The 13,444-nt window shown below is 45.5% G+C and overlaps 1 protein-coding gene across 1 annotated transcript in view; it reads right to left on the bottom strand.

Moving 5' to 3' along the window:
• Positions 1-943: 943 nt before the first annotated feature.
• C22H12orf56 (chromosome 22 C12orf56 homolog) overlaps positions 944-13,444 on the bottom strand; it is a 45,812-nt gene continuing 33,311 nt past the window's right edge. The window contains exons 8-13 of the mRNA XM_076920363.1: positions 13,111-13,200; positions 8,901-9,024; positions 7,302-7,376; positions 7,031-7,105; positions 3,281-3,459; positions 944-1,117 (exon numbers count right to left, since the gene is read on the bottom strand). Of these exons, the coding sequence (XP_076776478.1) occupies positions 991-1,117; positions 3,281-3,459; positions 7,031-7,105; positions 7,302-7,376; positions 8,901-9,024; positions 13,111-13,200 (670 nt within the window). The 3' untranslated portion in view covers positions 944-990. The remainder of the gene's footprint in view (positions 1,118-3,280; positions 3,460-7,030; positions 7,106-7,301; positions 7,377-8,900; positions 9,025-13,110; positions 13,201-13,444) is intronic.

Here is a 13,444-nt window from a genome sequence, read left to right as displayed (position 1 = left end):
TTTTGTCAATGGCTATAAGACCGGAGAGCTCAAGGTGAGGCTCCTCTTCTTTGGGGCTCCACAGGCTGGCTCGGACTGGCCCACCCAGGTGTGAAGCAAAGCAGCACACTTCGGAGCTTCCCCACAGGAAGTCCTGCGTGTTTTCTATCAGCATTCCGTGCAGCTGTTACTGCTCTCCAGCCCACTGCTGCAGGCATACTTTTGACATTAGAATATTTCTGGGTAGGAGAGAAGGTGCCGCCATTACCTGGCACTTCTCTAAGGCTGTGTAGTTTGTACTTCAAACAAACAATCTTGCTGCGGGTGTTCCAGTGGCTTCCGCCGAATCACCCTCATTGCATCAAGGGAACCCACGAGATCTATTCTGCATACCCAGACTCTACCATTAATGGCTTTAAGATAAAGTTCATTCTGGAGGGTTATACCACTTTCCATACGTGGAGAAAGATGCAGACCGTCTGTGCTGCTTAGTGCTGTTTTTTGGGGGGTTGTTTGGTTGGTTGGGTTTTTTTGGTTTTTCTTTTTTTGTTTTTTTGGGGGTTTTTTTGCTTTTTGTTGTTGTTGTTGTTGTTGTTATTGTGGTTATTGTTTGTTTGTGTGTTTGTTTCCTGGGGTAGAGACTGAACACACATCTTCACAGATGCTAGCTAGACAAAGAGACAAAGACTCTACTTCTGAGTTGCATGCTCTCAGCCTAGGCATGGGTACTTAAAAATTTAAGACCGCCAGAGCTGGGTGTGGGGACACATGCCTTTACTCCTAGTGCGTGGGAGGCAGAGGCAGAGGCAGGCAGATCTCTGTGAGTTCAAGGACAGCTAGGGCCACACAGAGAAACTCTGTTTCAAAAAAGCAAAAACAAAAAATTAAGACCTCTTAAAAAAGGTGTTAAAGAGTATTTGACTAGAATCTTTAGAAAGAGATAAATATTAAATAAATCAAAGGCTGTTTTTCATAGTAACTTCAGTGAATACTTTATACTTCTTATCTCCTCTAACATTTTGCACACTGTTTCTGTTCAATCAGCTGCAGAACTTCATGACAGAGCCGAGCGGTGGGCTCTGTAATGGGGTAGCATCCCGGGAGCCTCTTTTCCAAGGCTGGCATGTGAATAAAGTACCTGCAAATCACAGAGAGGAACAAAACACTGTTAAAAATGAGAATTTTCACATTGGCTCATCCAGTATGTTCACATTCACGGCACAATGTTGGAGGGGTGGGGCTGGGGTGAGAGTGGGAGGAGAGGACCACCCTTAGCCACCGGACTCAGCATTCCCAGACTTCCAACCTCCTGAGCTCGGGACTTAGAAAATCTTTACTATGCATGCATTTCATCATTTCTCTTTGAGACAGGAATTATTAACAATGGATCTGCCACCTAGGCGGTGACCAAGACAGGTCGGGACTGTCTTCACCAAAGTCTACGCTAAGGATTCTGATGGTGGCCCCCTCAGACAGCGCACAGCAAGGAGTAGGGAGCCAAGCTCAGATAACCCATCCAGACCAGGCAAGAGGAAAGAGTAGGGGTTTATTTCCCATAAAGATAAAGGCAGCCTTCAACCACCTCTTTGGGTAGCATTGAAGGATGGTTCTCAGCCCTGAGCGTAGACCAGAATCGCTTGGGGTAGCTTTTAAAACTGCCATTCCCAGATCATGCCCCAGGCAAACTGAAACAGAAGGACCACACCTGGGTCAGTGTTACTAATAACAGATGATTCTAACTCAAAGTAAGTTAACCACCATTGGTTTAAAAAAAAAAAAAAAAAAAAAAAACCGACAAACTTGAATGCCCGCAAGAAACATAAACCAGTGGTCTGGAAGGAGAAGGCAGGAGGGATGGTAGCCAAAGGGCACACAATCTCCCTGACACGGTCTGCGGGGAGTTCCAGGTTGCTACTGTTAACCATTTTTGCCAGCTGTCCTGATTGTTTATAACTAGGTCTTTTATAATTAGGCTAGGCATGATGGTACCCGTGTGTAATTGCCATGAGTTCAAAGACAAGGTAGACGGTGAGTTCCAGACCAGCCTGAGTTACACTGTAAGACATTGTCTCAAACTGGAAAAACAGGTGTGTGTGTGTGTGTGTGTGTGCGTGTTTGTGTTTGGGGTTGGGTCATGCTATGCACACTACAACTCGCTAAACCTTGGGAATATGATAAATGAAAGACATGGTTCAAAAGGTCGTCCACTAGATGATTGTCTAGAAGACAGGGTAGGTAGGAGGTTAGAGCCAGAGCCGAGGAGAAGAAAGAATGGATGCCTGCCTAGTGGGTACTGGGTTTCTTTGAGATAATGACAGTGTTCTGCAGTCCAATAATTACGGCTGCAAAAACATTTTGAAATGTATTCAGAGCTACCAAATTATATGCTCCAGAGGGGTAAATTTCACACTATGTCAGTTTTTCCTAATGAAATTTTCAAAGGAAGTTAGATAGCAGGAGTAGAGGGGTGCTGGAGCTGTTTTGTGGGATCAACTTGGAGCCAAATAAGTCCCTTTTATGGTATCCAGAATGGACCTTCTGATGTAATGCCACATGCAGGAAAAACAGAGCCCACACAGAGGGCTGAATTTCTTCCTTTTGAAGCCAATATAAAGCTGTGGTGTACGCCTTTACATCCTCTGGTGTCTCTCTCTCCAAACCCATGGCGGAGCTGCGCTGCCTGAACCCTTCTCGTGTAAGGCAAAAAGCTACCTTAGCATTTCTTCAGTACGAGTTAGTTCAGGCTGTACTGCCGAGTGCTTTGCTGGCCTTTAAAAAGAAGTGCAACCCCTGAGGTGCTCAGGGGAACAGGCTGACTGAGGGAACCAACCCTGGCTACTGCTTCCCCTTCCTGTTCTGCTAATGACAAGGTGGTGAATGAGACAGATGGACAGCCAGCTAACTCCCCAGTGTGTCTGTGCTCCCAGTGTGTCCCCCCTTACTGACTGATCCCTGCAAAACGCCCCTGCAGCGACTGACTTGAACTCACAGTTCATGATCCATCACCCCCTTCAATAGGGTCTGTTACTCCAAAATAAATCATTACACGTCTGTACAGCGTGGGCTGTGCACAAGAAAGGCAATCGATTCCAGACAAGTAGCTTCCTGGCTGGGAGCACTGCTGGAATAGCAGTGGTTCTTAGAATTCTCCCAGATTTCACCTTACCTGTGATCAAATAAAGTATTTACCAAAAAGCGGACGTGGAATTTCCCATGATCGCTTAACCGAAGTATCAGGTCCCGTCGTAAGGGCCTGTGAAGACGAGCAATGGGTACCTCAGTTTGACGTGCTCTGCCTTACCTGAACTCCTCACGGTGGTCGCTCCTGATATACTCGGCCAGAGCCTTACTGTGCTGCAGGCAGCTCCTGAGGATGTAAAACTGCTGGTATAACAGAACCGCTTGGCAGGGCGTCAGCAGCTGGAGCGAGGCTGAGAGCCCTCTCACTAGTCCTTCCACGATCCTGGCCACAAAAGCCATCTAGATGAGGAAAATGTCGTTACATGTGGATGGGGTGTCACCAACATGCGCCCTGATTCAGCCACTAGCCTCGTCCACAAATCCAGACTGATGACTATGGGCTATTTCTCTCTGAAACGCTACTCAATACCAGATCACAAACGAACCATTATTTATGATTTTAATTTCTTTTTTTTAAAGATTTTATTTATTTTTTATGTATTGGAGTACACTGTAACCGTACTCAGCCACACCAGAAGAGGGCATCAGATCCCATTACAGATAATTATGAGCCACCCTGTAGTTGCTGGGAATCGAACTCAGGACCTCTGGAAGAGCAATCAGTGCTCTTAACTGCTGAGCCATCTCTCCAGCCCCTAATTTTAATTTCTTTAGCACCTTGATTTTCTTTGTTGTTGTTTTCTTTTTAAGATTACATTTTTAATCATTTGGGGGTGGCACATTGGGCATGTAAGCCACAGTGTATGTCTGGAAGCCAGAGGACAGCTTGCTTAAGTCAGATCTCTCCTACATATGAGGGCCCAGGACTGAACTCAGGTTGTCAGGCTTGGCAGGAAGTGCATATTACCTGCCGAGCCATCCCCTAGATTCTCAGTGCCTCCGTGCTTTTACTAGGTACAGTAATCAGGGCTGGCTGAAAAGTAGGTACACTCAATGATCGCATCCCCCCAACAGTTTTGCAAATTTCTCTGACATGGTCTACTTTTGCCCCTCCTGTTTACAGCTGTGTCAACATTCTCTTGTCTCAGGCCAGCCTTTGTCCTGACAGACTTCATGGTCAGAGTCTGGCCTCATACTTAACTCAGTTCCTTTAAGGCAACAGTTCTCAACCTTCCTAATGCCGGGACCCTTTAACTGAGTCCCTCATGCTGTGGTGACACCAACCTATAAAACTCTTTTCATTGCTACTTCATAACTGTAATCGTGCTACTGTTATGAAATGTAAATGTAAGTATCCAGTTTCCCGATGATCTTGAAAGGGTCAGTCGACCTTAGGGAGTCTTGACCCACAGGTTGAGAGCTTCTGCTTTAAGGTATCAACTTCAAAGACTGAGTAAGGAACTTCCCCACTGTCTGAGATCCTTAGGACCTGGAGCTTTCACCCAGATGATAGAACCTAAGACTATTGCATAAAACACATAGCAGGCTTTCAGCTTGCACAGACAAATATGGATAATTAAAAATTAGGGCATTCCTAGAGTGACTCAGCCTGGCTGGGCTCTGTGCACTGCTGAAGAAGCCAACATCAGAGGCTTAATCTCTCTTGGGCAGTAGGCTATTCTGCTGATAAGTGCCCCTGGCCAGTTTTCTATGAAGGCGTTGAGGGCATCTGACAAGAGAATACAGATTCCTCAGGACAGACTCCACATCGTCGTTCTAGAAAAGATATTCTCAGCTGGGAACCACTGATAGACAACGGGGCATACTCTCATATGGGAAGAGAATGCATCGCCTCGTGTCAAATACCCTACTCACTTCCTTATCTCTGTGTGTATCTTGTCTACTATGTGTATGTCTGTGTCTGTGTGTGTGAATATGCATGTGCACATATGTGTACACGGGTGTGCAGGCCACGATCCACATGTGGATTCAGAAGACAATTTACGGGAGTTATTCTGTTCTTCCACCATATTGGGTTCAGGGAACGAACTCGGGTCTGTAGGCTTGTCAACAATCACCTTACCCACTGAGCCTTTTCACCAGCCCCACACACTACCTCTTGAAGAGATTTCTAGTAAAACATAGGTTGACTAATTGAATGCATAGATGAATAGAGGGAAACCACGATTGGGGAAGTGGCAAGGAATTGAGGGGCAAAGGCTTCATAAAACTTAGTCCATTAGATACCGTGAACACTGAACAGACTAGACCTCTCCCGTCTTCTTGCAATTGCAGTCTATACCGAGAGAAAGCCATCTTCTGGATCATGAGAAACTAGATCCGTAACAAACTTCAAACGACATACGTCCTCTACAGAACGGAAAGTCATTTGTTCACACTACACAGCCCTTATGACAGAGGGCCCTCTTCATCATCTCTCAGGAGCACCAGTAGGTGGGGCAGTCACCATGGGAAACACTGTAAGTAGCATTTCAGAAAGATAAGTGAGCCTAGGGAAGCATAAGACTCAGACCAAAGTAATCGAGTGAAGAGAGATGTCTACTTCTACCACATTCATAGAAAGTACACCAGGAGACACAGGCCACTAATAGCTACCATAGGACAGAACCACGTGACAACAGAAGCCAATGCAAACAGCACCAGTGACAAGCCCAGGGGGAGGAAGAAGACACTGTATAGGGTACTGTGTGACTCTGTTGGTGGGATGTGACCCCAGTTAGAAGGCCAAAGAATCATCTTCTGCCTTCCTCTCCAGGAACCAGCATCAAGGCCTTACAGATGAGCGGAGGTTAGCTAGGCTGGCAAGGAGGGAGAAGTCTTTCAGACCCTGCTGGCTATAGCTCGTTTTCATGTGTCAGTAACTTAATCCCGAAAGTGAAGGTGTTAGCAGGGGGGATGTATAAGAGATTATTAAGGCATGAGCTCTTGCCCTCAAGAATATAAGATAATAGAATAGTTATGTTCGTGGATATCTTGTGGAGAGACTCTGTTATTTCAAAACCAAGTTTGCTATAACAGTGAATTCAGCTACACCAACAACTTCAGACAGGCTGGAGAGATGGCTCAGCGGTTAAGAGCACTGACTGCTCTTCCAGAGGTCCTGAGTTCAATTCCCAGCAATCATATGGTGGCTCACAACCATCTGTAATGGATCTGAGGCCTTCTTTTGGTGTGTCTGAAGACAGTGGCACTCAGACTAAGACCAACACAGAGGAAGACGTCCTGTAGTGGAGTAGTGGGAGGGGGGGAACGGGGGGGGGGGGGGAGAGGGCTGCCATTGAGTTGAGAGATGTGTAAATGGCAGGGTGAAGGAGAGACCAGATGAGGCAGCAAAGCTGTAAGATGCCCAGCCCTGCAGCCCTATGGAGGTCAGAGGTCGGCCTCTATACAAAGAGAAAAGCTGCTGAAAGATCATCAAGCTCACAGCAAGGACATGCAATCACGTTTTTTGTTTTAAATCGCGCCCTCTAGCTGTGATCTAGTAGAATGACAGGCAGGCATGGACCATTTGGAAAGGACTGGAATCTTCAAACATCAATCAGAGTTGGGACCACGGTGTTGACTCCACAGTAGTGACTGCAGAGGCAGAGCACACAGCCAATTCCAAATGTTCTATTCGTGTTTCTATTGATGGGAAATGTTAATATTTTACTTAAATTACAAGCCAATAACTTAACATTTTGTTTGCTACATTTCAAGGTTAAAAGGGGTATTTGTTTTGTTTTTGTTGTTGTTTTGTTTTTTAATAAAATAAAGCTAATCCTAAGCCATAATTTTAATACCTTTAATTCAGGTCTTGAATATGAAAACATTTTATTTTGATTAAATAATAAAATCATGTTTATATTTTGCTTCTGCTTTGTAGACTCGATCACAACACAATGCCTCTGTTTTATTAATTAAGCACAAAACATCCATTAAGCCGGGCCCGTTTCCTCTCAATACTCACGATGGGGGGACAGCTTTGTAGAAAGGACATCATCCAGCTAATAGCAAACTTCGTGGATCCCAATCCAAGATTTCCCTAGAAACTCAAGGAGACGAGTTATATTCATGAAGTCTAAAGTTGTATCTAAAAGAATTCTCGATCCCAAATAGGTTCTTATCCTGAGCAACCATAATAACCTGTAATATCACTGAAGATTCCCCCAATAAAAGCGCTGTACACAGTTAACCAGAGCATACCCAAATCAGAATTATAATAAAGACGTGCCTGGTACCTGCTGGAAGACAAGCAGAATCTCATAGAACAGTGCTGTGGCAGTGTCCGTGTACTCCAGAATGAGCTTCTGTAACTAGAAGGTTCCATAAGTCAATACACTACCACAGGCTGAGCCAGAAAGCCAGTTCCCTTTAGATACGTGTGAAAGGGTTTCTGACTAAGATATAAATTTATGATGCCCACTTTTCTGACTCACTTGGCTCATTCTCAGGAAGGCTGCTTGAGTGCCGGGCTCCTTGGCTCAGGCTCACAACTCTAGACACTTAAGAGCCTAAGGCAGGGAGATCCCAAGTTCAAGGCCCGTTTGGGCAACTCAAAACAAACAAACAAACAAACAAACAAAAGTAAAAAGAGAGCCGCCGGGGATGTAGTTTAGCGGTAGAATGCTTTCCTTGGATGTGTTCGATCCCCAGTACCACCCAAAGCAAAGCTGCTCCCGTAGAGGGCCGATACATTTAGCAACAACTCACAAAGTGGATTTGGGGTGGACACAACAGCCCAGACAAGCACATGAAAGGTCTGAACACTGGGGGCCACATCAGCAGTCAGATCAACAACCTTACTTCATAAAGGTAGAAACATGGCCAGGTGGTGGCGGGGAAGGGGCGTTGCACACTTAATCCCAGTACTCAGGAGCCAGAGGCAAGCGGATCTCTGAGTTCAAGGCCAGCCTGGTCTACAAAGGGGGTTCTAGGACAACCAGGGCCACACAGAGAAACCCTGTCTCAAAAACAAAACAAAAGTGGGTAAATGTGCTGCTTAGAATTGAGGCAGGAGGTCCTCTGGTGACCTCAGGTTTGTGCCTAGCTTCTTCTGTGGTCTGGTAAACATGGGCTCAGGGACCTCCGACTGCCCCTGAGGTCTCCAGGCAGTTTGACAGTGCCCACAAGCCACATGCTCCAGGCCTAGCCTCTGCTCTCAAACAGTGTGCAGGATGAACTCTGCTAATCTCTCCTTTTCTCAGATGATACCTGACTGGGACCAAACACCAAATTGTCTCCTGATGGCCGCACTGGCTGTCCAGCGCAGAAGATCCAAATGTGAAATCTTCACCCACCCTTATTTTGTCTGCTAGATGTTTTCAATGGAGAAATACTATTAATAATCCAGATTAGCTGGGCAGTGGTGATGCAATGGTGGTGCACGCCTTTAATCCCAGCACTTAGGAGGCAGAGGCAGGCAGACTTCTGAGTTCGAGGCCAGTCTGGTCTACAGAGTGAGTTCTAGGACAGCCAGGGCTATACAGAGAAACCCTGTCTTGAAAAAAACAAACAAACAAACAAACAAACAAACTAATCCAGATTAACAAACCCAAAAAGCAAGCTCAGCGTTTCCCGCCTTTGAACCCAGTGTTCTTGCCATGACTCACACTGACTCTTAGCCAGATTCTAGTCTCCACGTGCTATCTTAATATCAAATATCTGCCCAGATTCCTCAAATATTCTGAAATAGCTAAGATGTTAGGTTAATAACAAAACATGTCCTCTTTAACGTGTACGTACTTCTGAGATCTACACCATCGAGCTCCACATGAAAACACAGAAACAAGAGCCCACACTTGTTCTATTCAATCAACACCCCCAGGTTCTCATCTCACCTGACCCTCGAAAAACGCTTCGGCTGAGGTTGGATCAGCCACCGGCTGGGCATCAGATACAGTGCAGGACGTTGGAACCTTAGGCTTGCTAATTAGAATTACTAAGAGATTAAACAGCATTCCCCTAAAAAAATATATACAAAAAGCCATTAATGGGAAAAGCTTCTAAACGGGAACCAATGGAGTCAAACTTATAGACACTTCTTAACTGATCCTTAGACAAGCAGGTGAATACCTTAAAATGATAAGTTTATTTATTTATTTATTTATTTAAGCTGAGGGAAAGTGTGGTTCTTAAGTTCACTACCCCAGAAAGCTCAGCAAGGAGGGATTTAAGGAAGGCTGTGGTGGTTCCAAAATAGATTCTATAGTCCAAGGAAGTAAGTGGTTAGGCTAAGCTCACTCGAAGTATAAATATGGGAACAGATCAGAAAGAGGAAGAACTGAGGATGGAGAGGTGAGAAGGTGAGCACATGGGAGCACTAGGGAGGGAGGACACAGAGTAACCAGACAGTGTCATAGGAGCAGCAGAAGAAGAAAGGAGGGAGAGGTGAGACAGTGAGCATCTGGGAACTCTGTGGGGAGGATGGAGAGTAAACAGTGTCATAGGAGCAGAGGAAGAAGACAGGATGGAGAGGTGAGACAGTGAACGTGTGGGAGCACTGGAGAGGGAGGACGGAGAGTAAACAGACAGTGTCATAGGATCAGAAGAAGAGAGGCTGGAGAAGTGAGACAGTGAGCACCTGGGAGCACTGTGGGGAGGACAAAGAGTAAACACCGTGTCATAGAAACAGAGGAATGGAGATAACCAACAAGCAATAAATAAAGAGGAAGACTGAAAAAGTATTAAAATGGAGACACTGTGCCACATTCTCGAGCCCCAAAAGACCACCTAGCTGACTCCAATGCAATCACACTAGGGTCTCTTTACTACAAGCTCAAGTTTGGCCATACTCGCCGCTGACCCTGACACAGCAGGATGGTTGGTGAAGAAGTCCCAAACCCTGAGCAGCACAAGGTTTTCTAGGGAATGGGAGCAAGCGAGGGGTCCAGCCTGGCAAGCATCTAATTGTATGACTATTGTAAGCTGACAGGTGGGTGCTCTGAAGCAAGACCGTGAACAATCACAACCGTCTGAAAGTACATCTGAAACGATCAGACTCATCTTTGATTGACTGTTTCTAGGAAGTAGCTAGGGAGTCACTCTGGAGTATGGGCCAAGGACAAGCCATGGGGTCCTTCCTGGTACTTGGGTACAGCTTGGATTCAGCTATAGGTCAAGTTTCTCTTAAGATGGAGGCTGGTCCCAAGATGGAGAAGGTTTGGCCTCTCAGAGATGGAGGGAGAGGGGGTGGCTCGGCAGTTAAGAGCACATAGTGCTTACTGTTCTTGCAGAGTCCCAGGTTTGATTCCTGGCAGCCATATGATGGCTCATAACCATCTGTGACTCCAGTTCCAGGGGCCCTAATGCTCTCTTCTGGACTCCCAGAGCACCTGAACTCACGTGTACTCACCCCCCCCACACACACACACACATAATTTAAAAGTGCCGACTATTGGCTGTCTTTACCACAGGACCTCTCTGAAGTGTTGCTATGCCAATATGTAACATGTATCTCCGGGACAAGGGAACAGTACTACTACTAGGTAGTTCTTTTTAAATTAAAAAAAATTTAAAAATGTACACATTTTGATGTGCTTTGCTAACTCATCTGTGCACTGCCTCATACGCTCACTGTATTTATAGCTGATGTGTGCATGTGTGTGTCTGTTAGGCCAGGGGTCAACCCTGGGTGGTGTTCCTCTGAAGCCACCCACTTTGGTTTTGAGGCAGTCTCTCTCACTGAGCTCTGGGTTCAGCAGTAAGGCTATTTATTGTGACTGACCAGCGATCCTCAGCCTATCTCCATCTCCCTACTGTTGGTGTTATGAGCACACACTACCATACCTGGCTTTAGAGACAGCTGCTGGGGATCACAGTCGGGTCCTCGTGCCTAAATGACAACACGTCATTCACTGAGCTGGGAGGAGCTGAGGAAGCTTTGAGTGAATGTGTAATGAGTACACAAAGTCCCAAGAGCATGTGTACTGTGGGCTTGGGCACGGCCACATCAAGGACCAACGCCTCAGATTCATGGGAAACTGGCAAAGCCTCCCCTACCCACCCTCAGAGGGTTGACAAAGGCATCCCTTCCTCAGATCCAAGTGGGAACGTTGGTAGTGTTAGCAGCCACAGCTACCTCCTCTAGGATGCTTACAGCTTGAGACTGCTCTAGCTACAGAGACTCCCACAGAGACTAGCTAACTCCTCCCCCTGTGCCATGCATAATAAACTCTATGAGGTCCTGGGTTGTTGTGCATAGTAGGTGTGCCCTCCATCATGGTAAGCGCAGCCCACCTGCCCCAGCTTTGCTGGCTGTGTCTGTTTTGTCTTTATTCCCTTCAAACGTGGTCTCTCACTAAATTTAAACTGGGCTGACAGTCAGCAGGCTACAGCAATTTTCCTGTCTCCGCCCAACCCCACCCCACCTCACCCCACTCCACTCCTCAGTACTGGTGTTAGAGGCAAGCACAACTATGTCAGGCTTTATATCAGTTCTGGGGATTTGAACTCACATTCTCACAGTTTTACGGCATGCTCTCTTATCCACTGAGCCATCTCCTCAGCCCCCAGAACACTTCTTTCCGAAGCTTCTCTAGACATGAAGTATGAATTGACATTCTGTTCTCTGTGCTATTTAATTATAGTCCTTTATTTTCAGTAATGATTCCTTTTCAAATCTAAGAGGAGGAACTCTAACGTTCTGGGTCACTTGCTGTGATAATATAGGAATTCAATGTAACAATACCAAAATATAAAAGAACATGGCATATTGCAAGCATGCGGCAAGGAGGCAAAATTCCCACTTTGGGACATAATAAGAGGAAATGCTAAATGAATAACTGCTTCTTTGTTTCCTCAAATGGAGTTTAACTTGAACTCCACCCCTTCCACCCAATGACTTCATTGAAAACTCTTTGGGTCAACAATTTAGTCAAATTATAGTTTCATCCAGAAAATACAGACTTCTAGGATTGACATCCCAGACTTTAAAATTGTTCCAATAATTGAATGGTTTTATTATTCAGACTGGTATTATTTGTAATGTATGAATTTAAAATATATTTCCAGTATATTTTAGAGTACAAAAGTTAGAGGTCAAAAAGCCTGTGATGTTGTGGAAGGTATCATCCAATATCCATATTCTAATATGGCTTCCAACATTCGTATCCCATGGATACACAGATCCCATGTAATCCCCCCATCCCCGTCTCCTATGTGTGGGCAGAACCCATGACCGTAAGTGGCAGCCATTCATGATTGTGCTATACTGGGTGAGAAATATGAAGGGCCATACTTAGTGATGCTTTGGTCAGCCCACAGGAAATGATGCTGGGGCGAGGGTGTTCTAATCAGATGAACTTTGTAAAAAGGGGGCCTTCTGGTACTCACAGTTAGAGCCTGCCAAAAACTAAGCCGCCATGCGATCTATAGCTGCTCTCTGAAACGTCATATGAGCTTAGGAGGGAAGAGAAATCCCATCAACCCTGCAGCTGAAGTGGCTGAGACCAGGAGCAGAGGCCCCAACCAGCTCTGCCCAGAGTATTGATCACAGAGACATGAGATAATAATTAAGTGTTTAACTCACTAAGCTTATGTCATTTGTTACGTGGCAACAGATTAATGCTGGTAATCCTATGTAATATCAAAAGTGCCTAAAAATTAATATGAACACCAGACTCTATTGTTAGCTAGTGAATGCACAGACTGAAGGCAAAGGAAAAGACTTAGTCTTGTCAGAAGAAAGCTTTGATGAAGCTGATAGGGTCGGACGGTATGCACCTAAACTCAAGTGACTTCTGTTCATTTGACCTTGCGTAACCCAGAGAATATCCTCAGAATATAAATTTTCTAATGCTTTGAATAAGGTTGGCTATTGCTTGAGACTTTAGTCTGCCTCATTTCCAGCCCCCTCCCCCACTCTTCCAGGTTCAAGTCCCCAACTAGAGCAGTTGACAGAGGACAATAAGAGCAAAGACAGAGACTACATGGTCCGATGTCTTCTTAAAAGACAAAAGAGAAAAGCACATACACACACACACACACACACACACACACACACACACACTCATATGCACATGCGCATGCACATACAGAATAAGAGCTTACTTCTTTGCTGCCAGTGTGTTCAGTCGTGACGATTCAATTTCCGTTTCTCTGAACATCAGTCCAAGGGTTTGTATAATTTCAATACATGCCCTAGAAAATAAGAGAGAGTAATGAAAAATGTCATACACATGCACATATGTGTGCAGGGCTCCACAAGGTCAGAATCCCAAGAAAGCCATAGCCTTGAGAGAAAGGCTTTCGGGTGGTCATTTGGCAAAGAGTCCATCAAATTCTTCATCCCAAATCGCAAACCCTGGCTGAGTACCTGGTCTAGGGTTGCTATATGGGAGGCGCTCAAAATGGGCTTCCTGACAGACTGAGAGTAGCATACCAG

Source organism: Arvicanthis niloticus, chromosome 22 (assembly GCF_011762505.2).
Source record: "Arvicanthis niloticus isolate mArvNil1 chromosome 22, mArvNil1.pat.X, whole genome shotgun sequence".
NCBI classification, from domain to species: Eukaryota; Metazoa; Chordata; class Mammalia; order Rodentia; family Muridae; genus Arvicanthis; species Arvicanthis niloticus.
The sequence above is the reverse complement of the archived record's forward strand: the minus strand, read 5'-3'. Positions and strand labels throughout refer to the sequence as shown.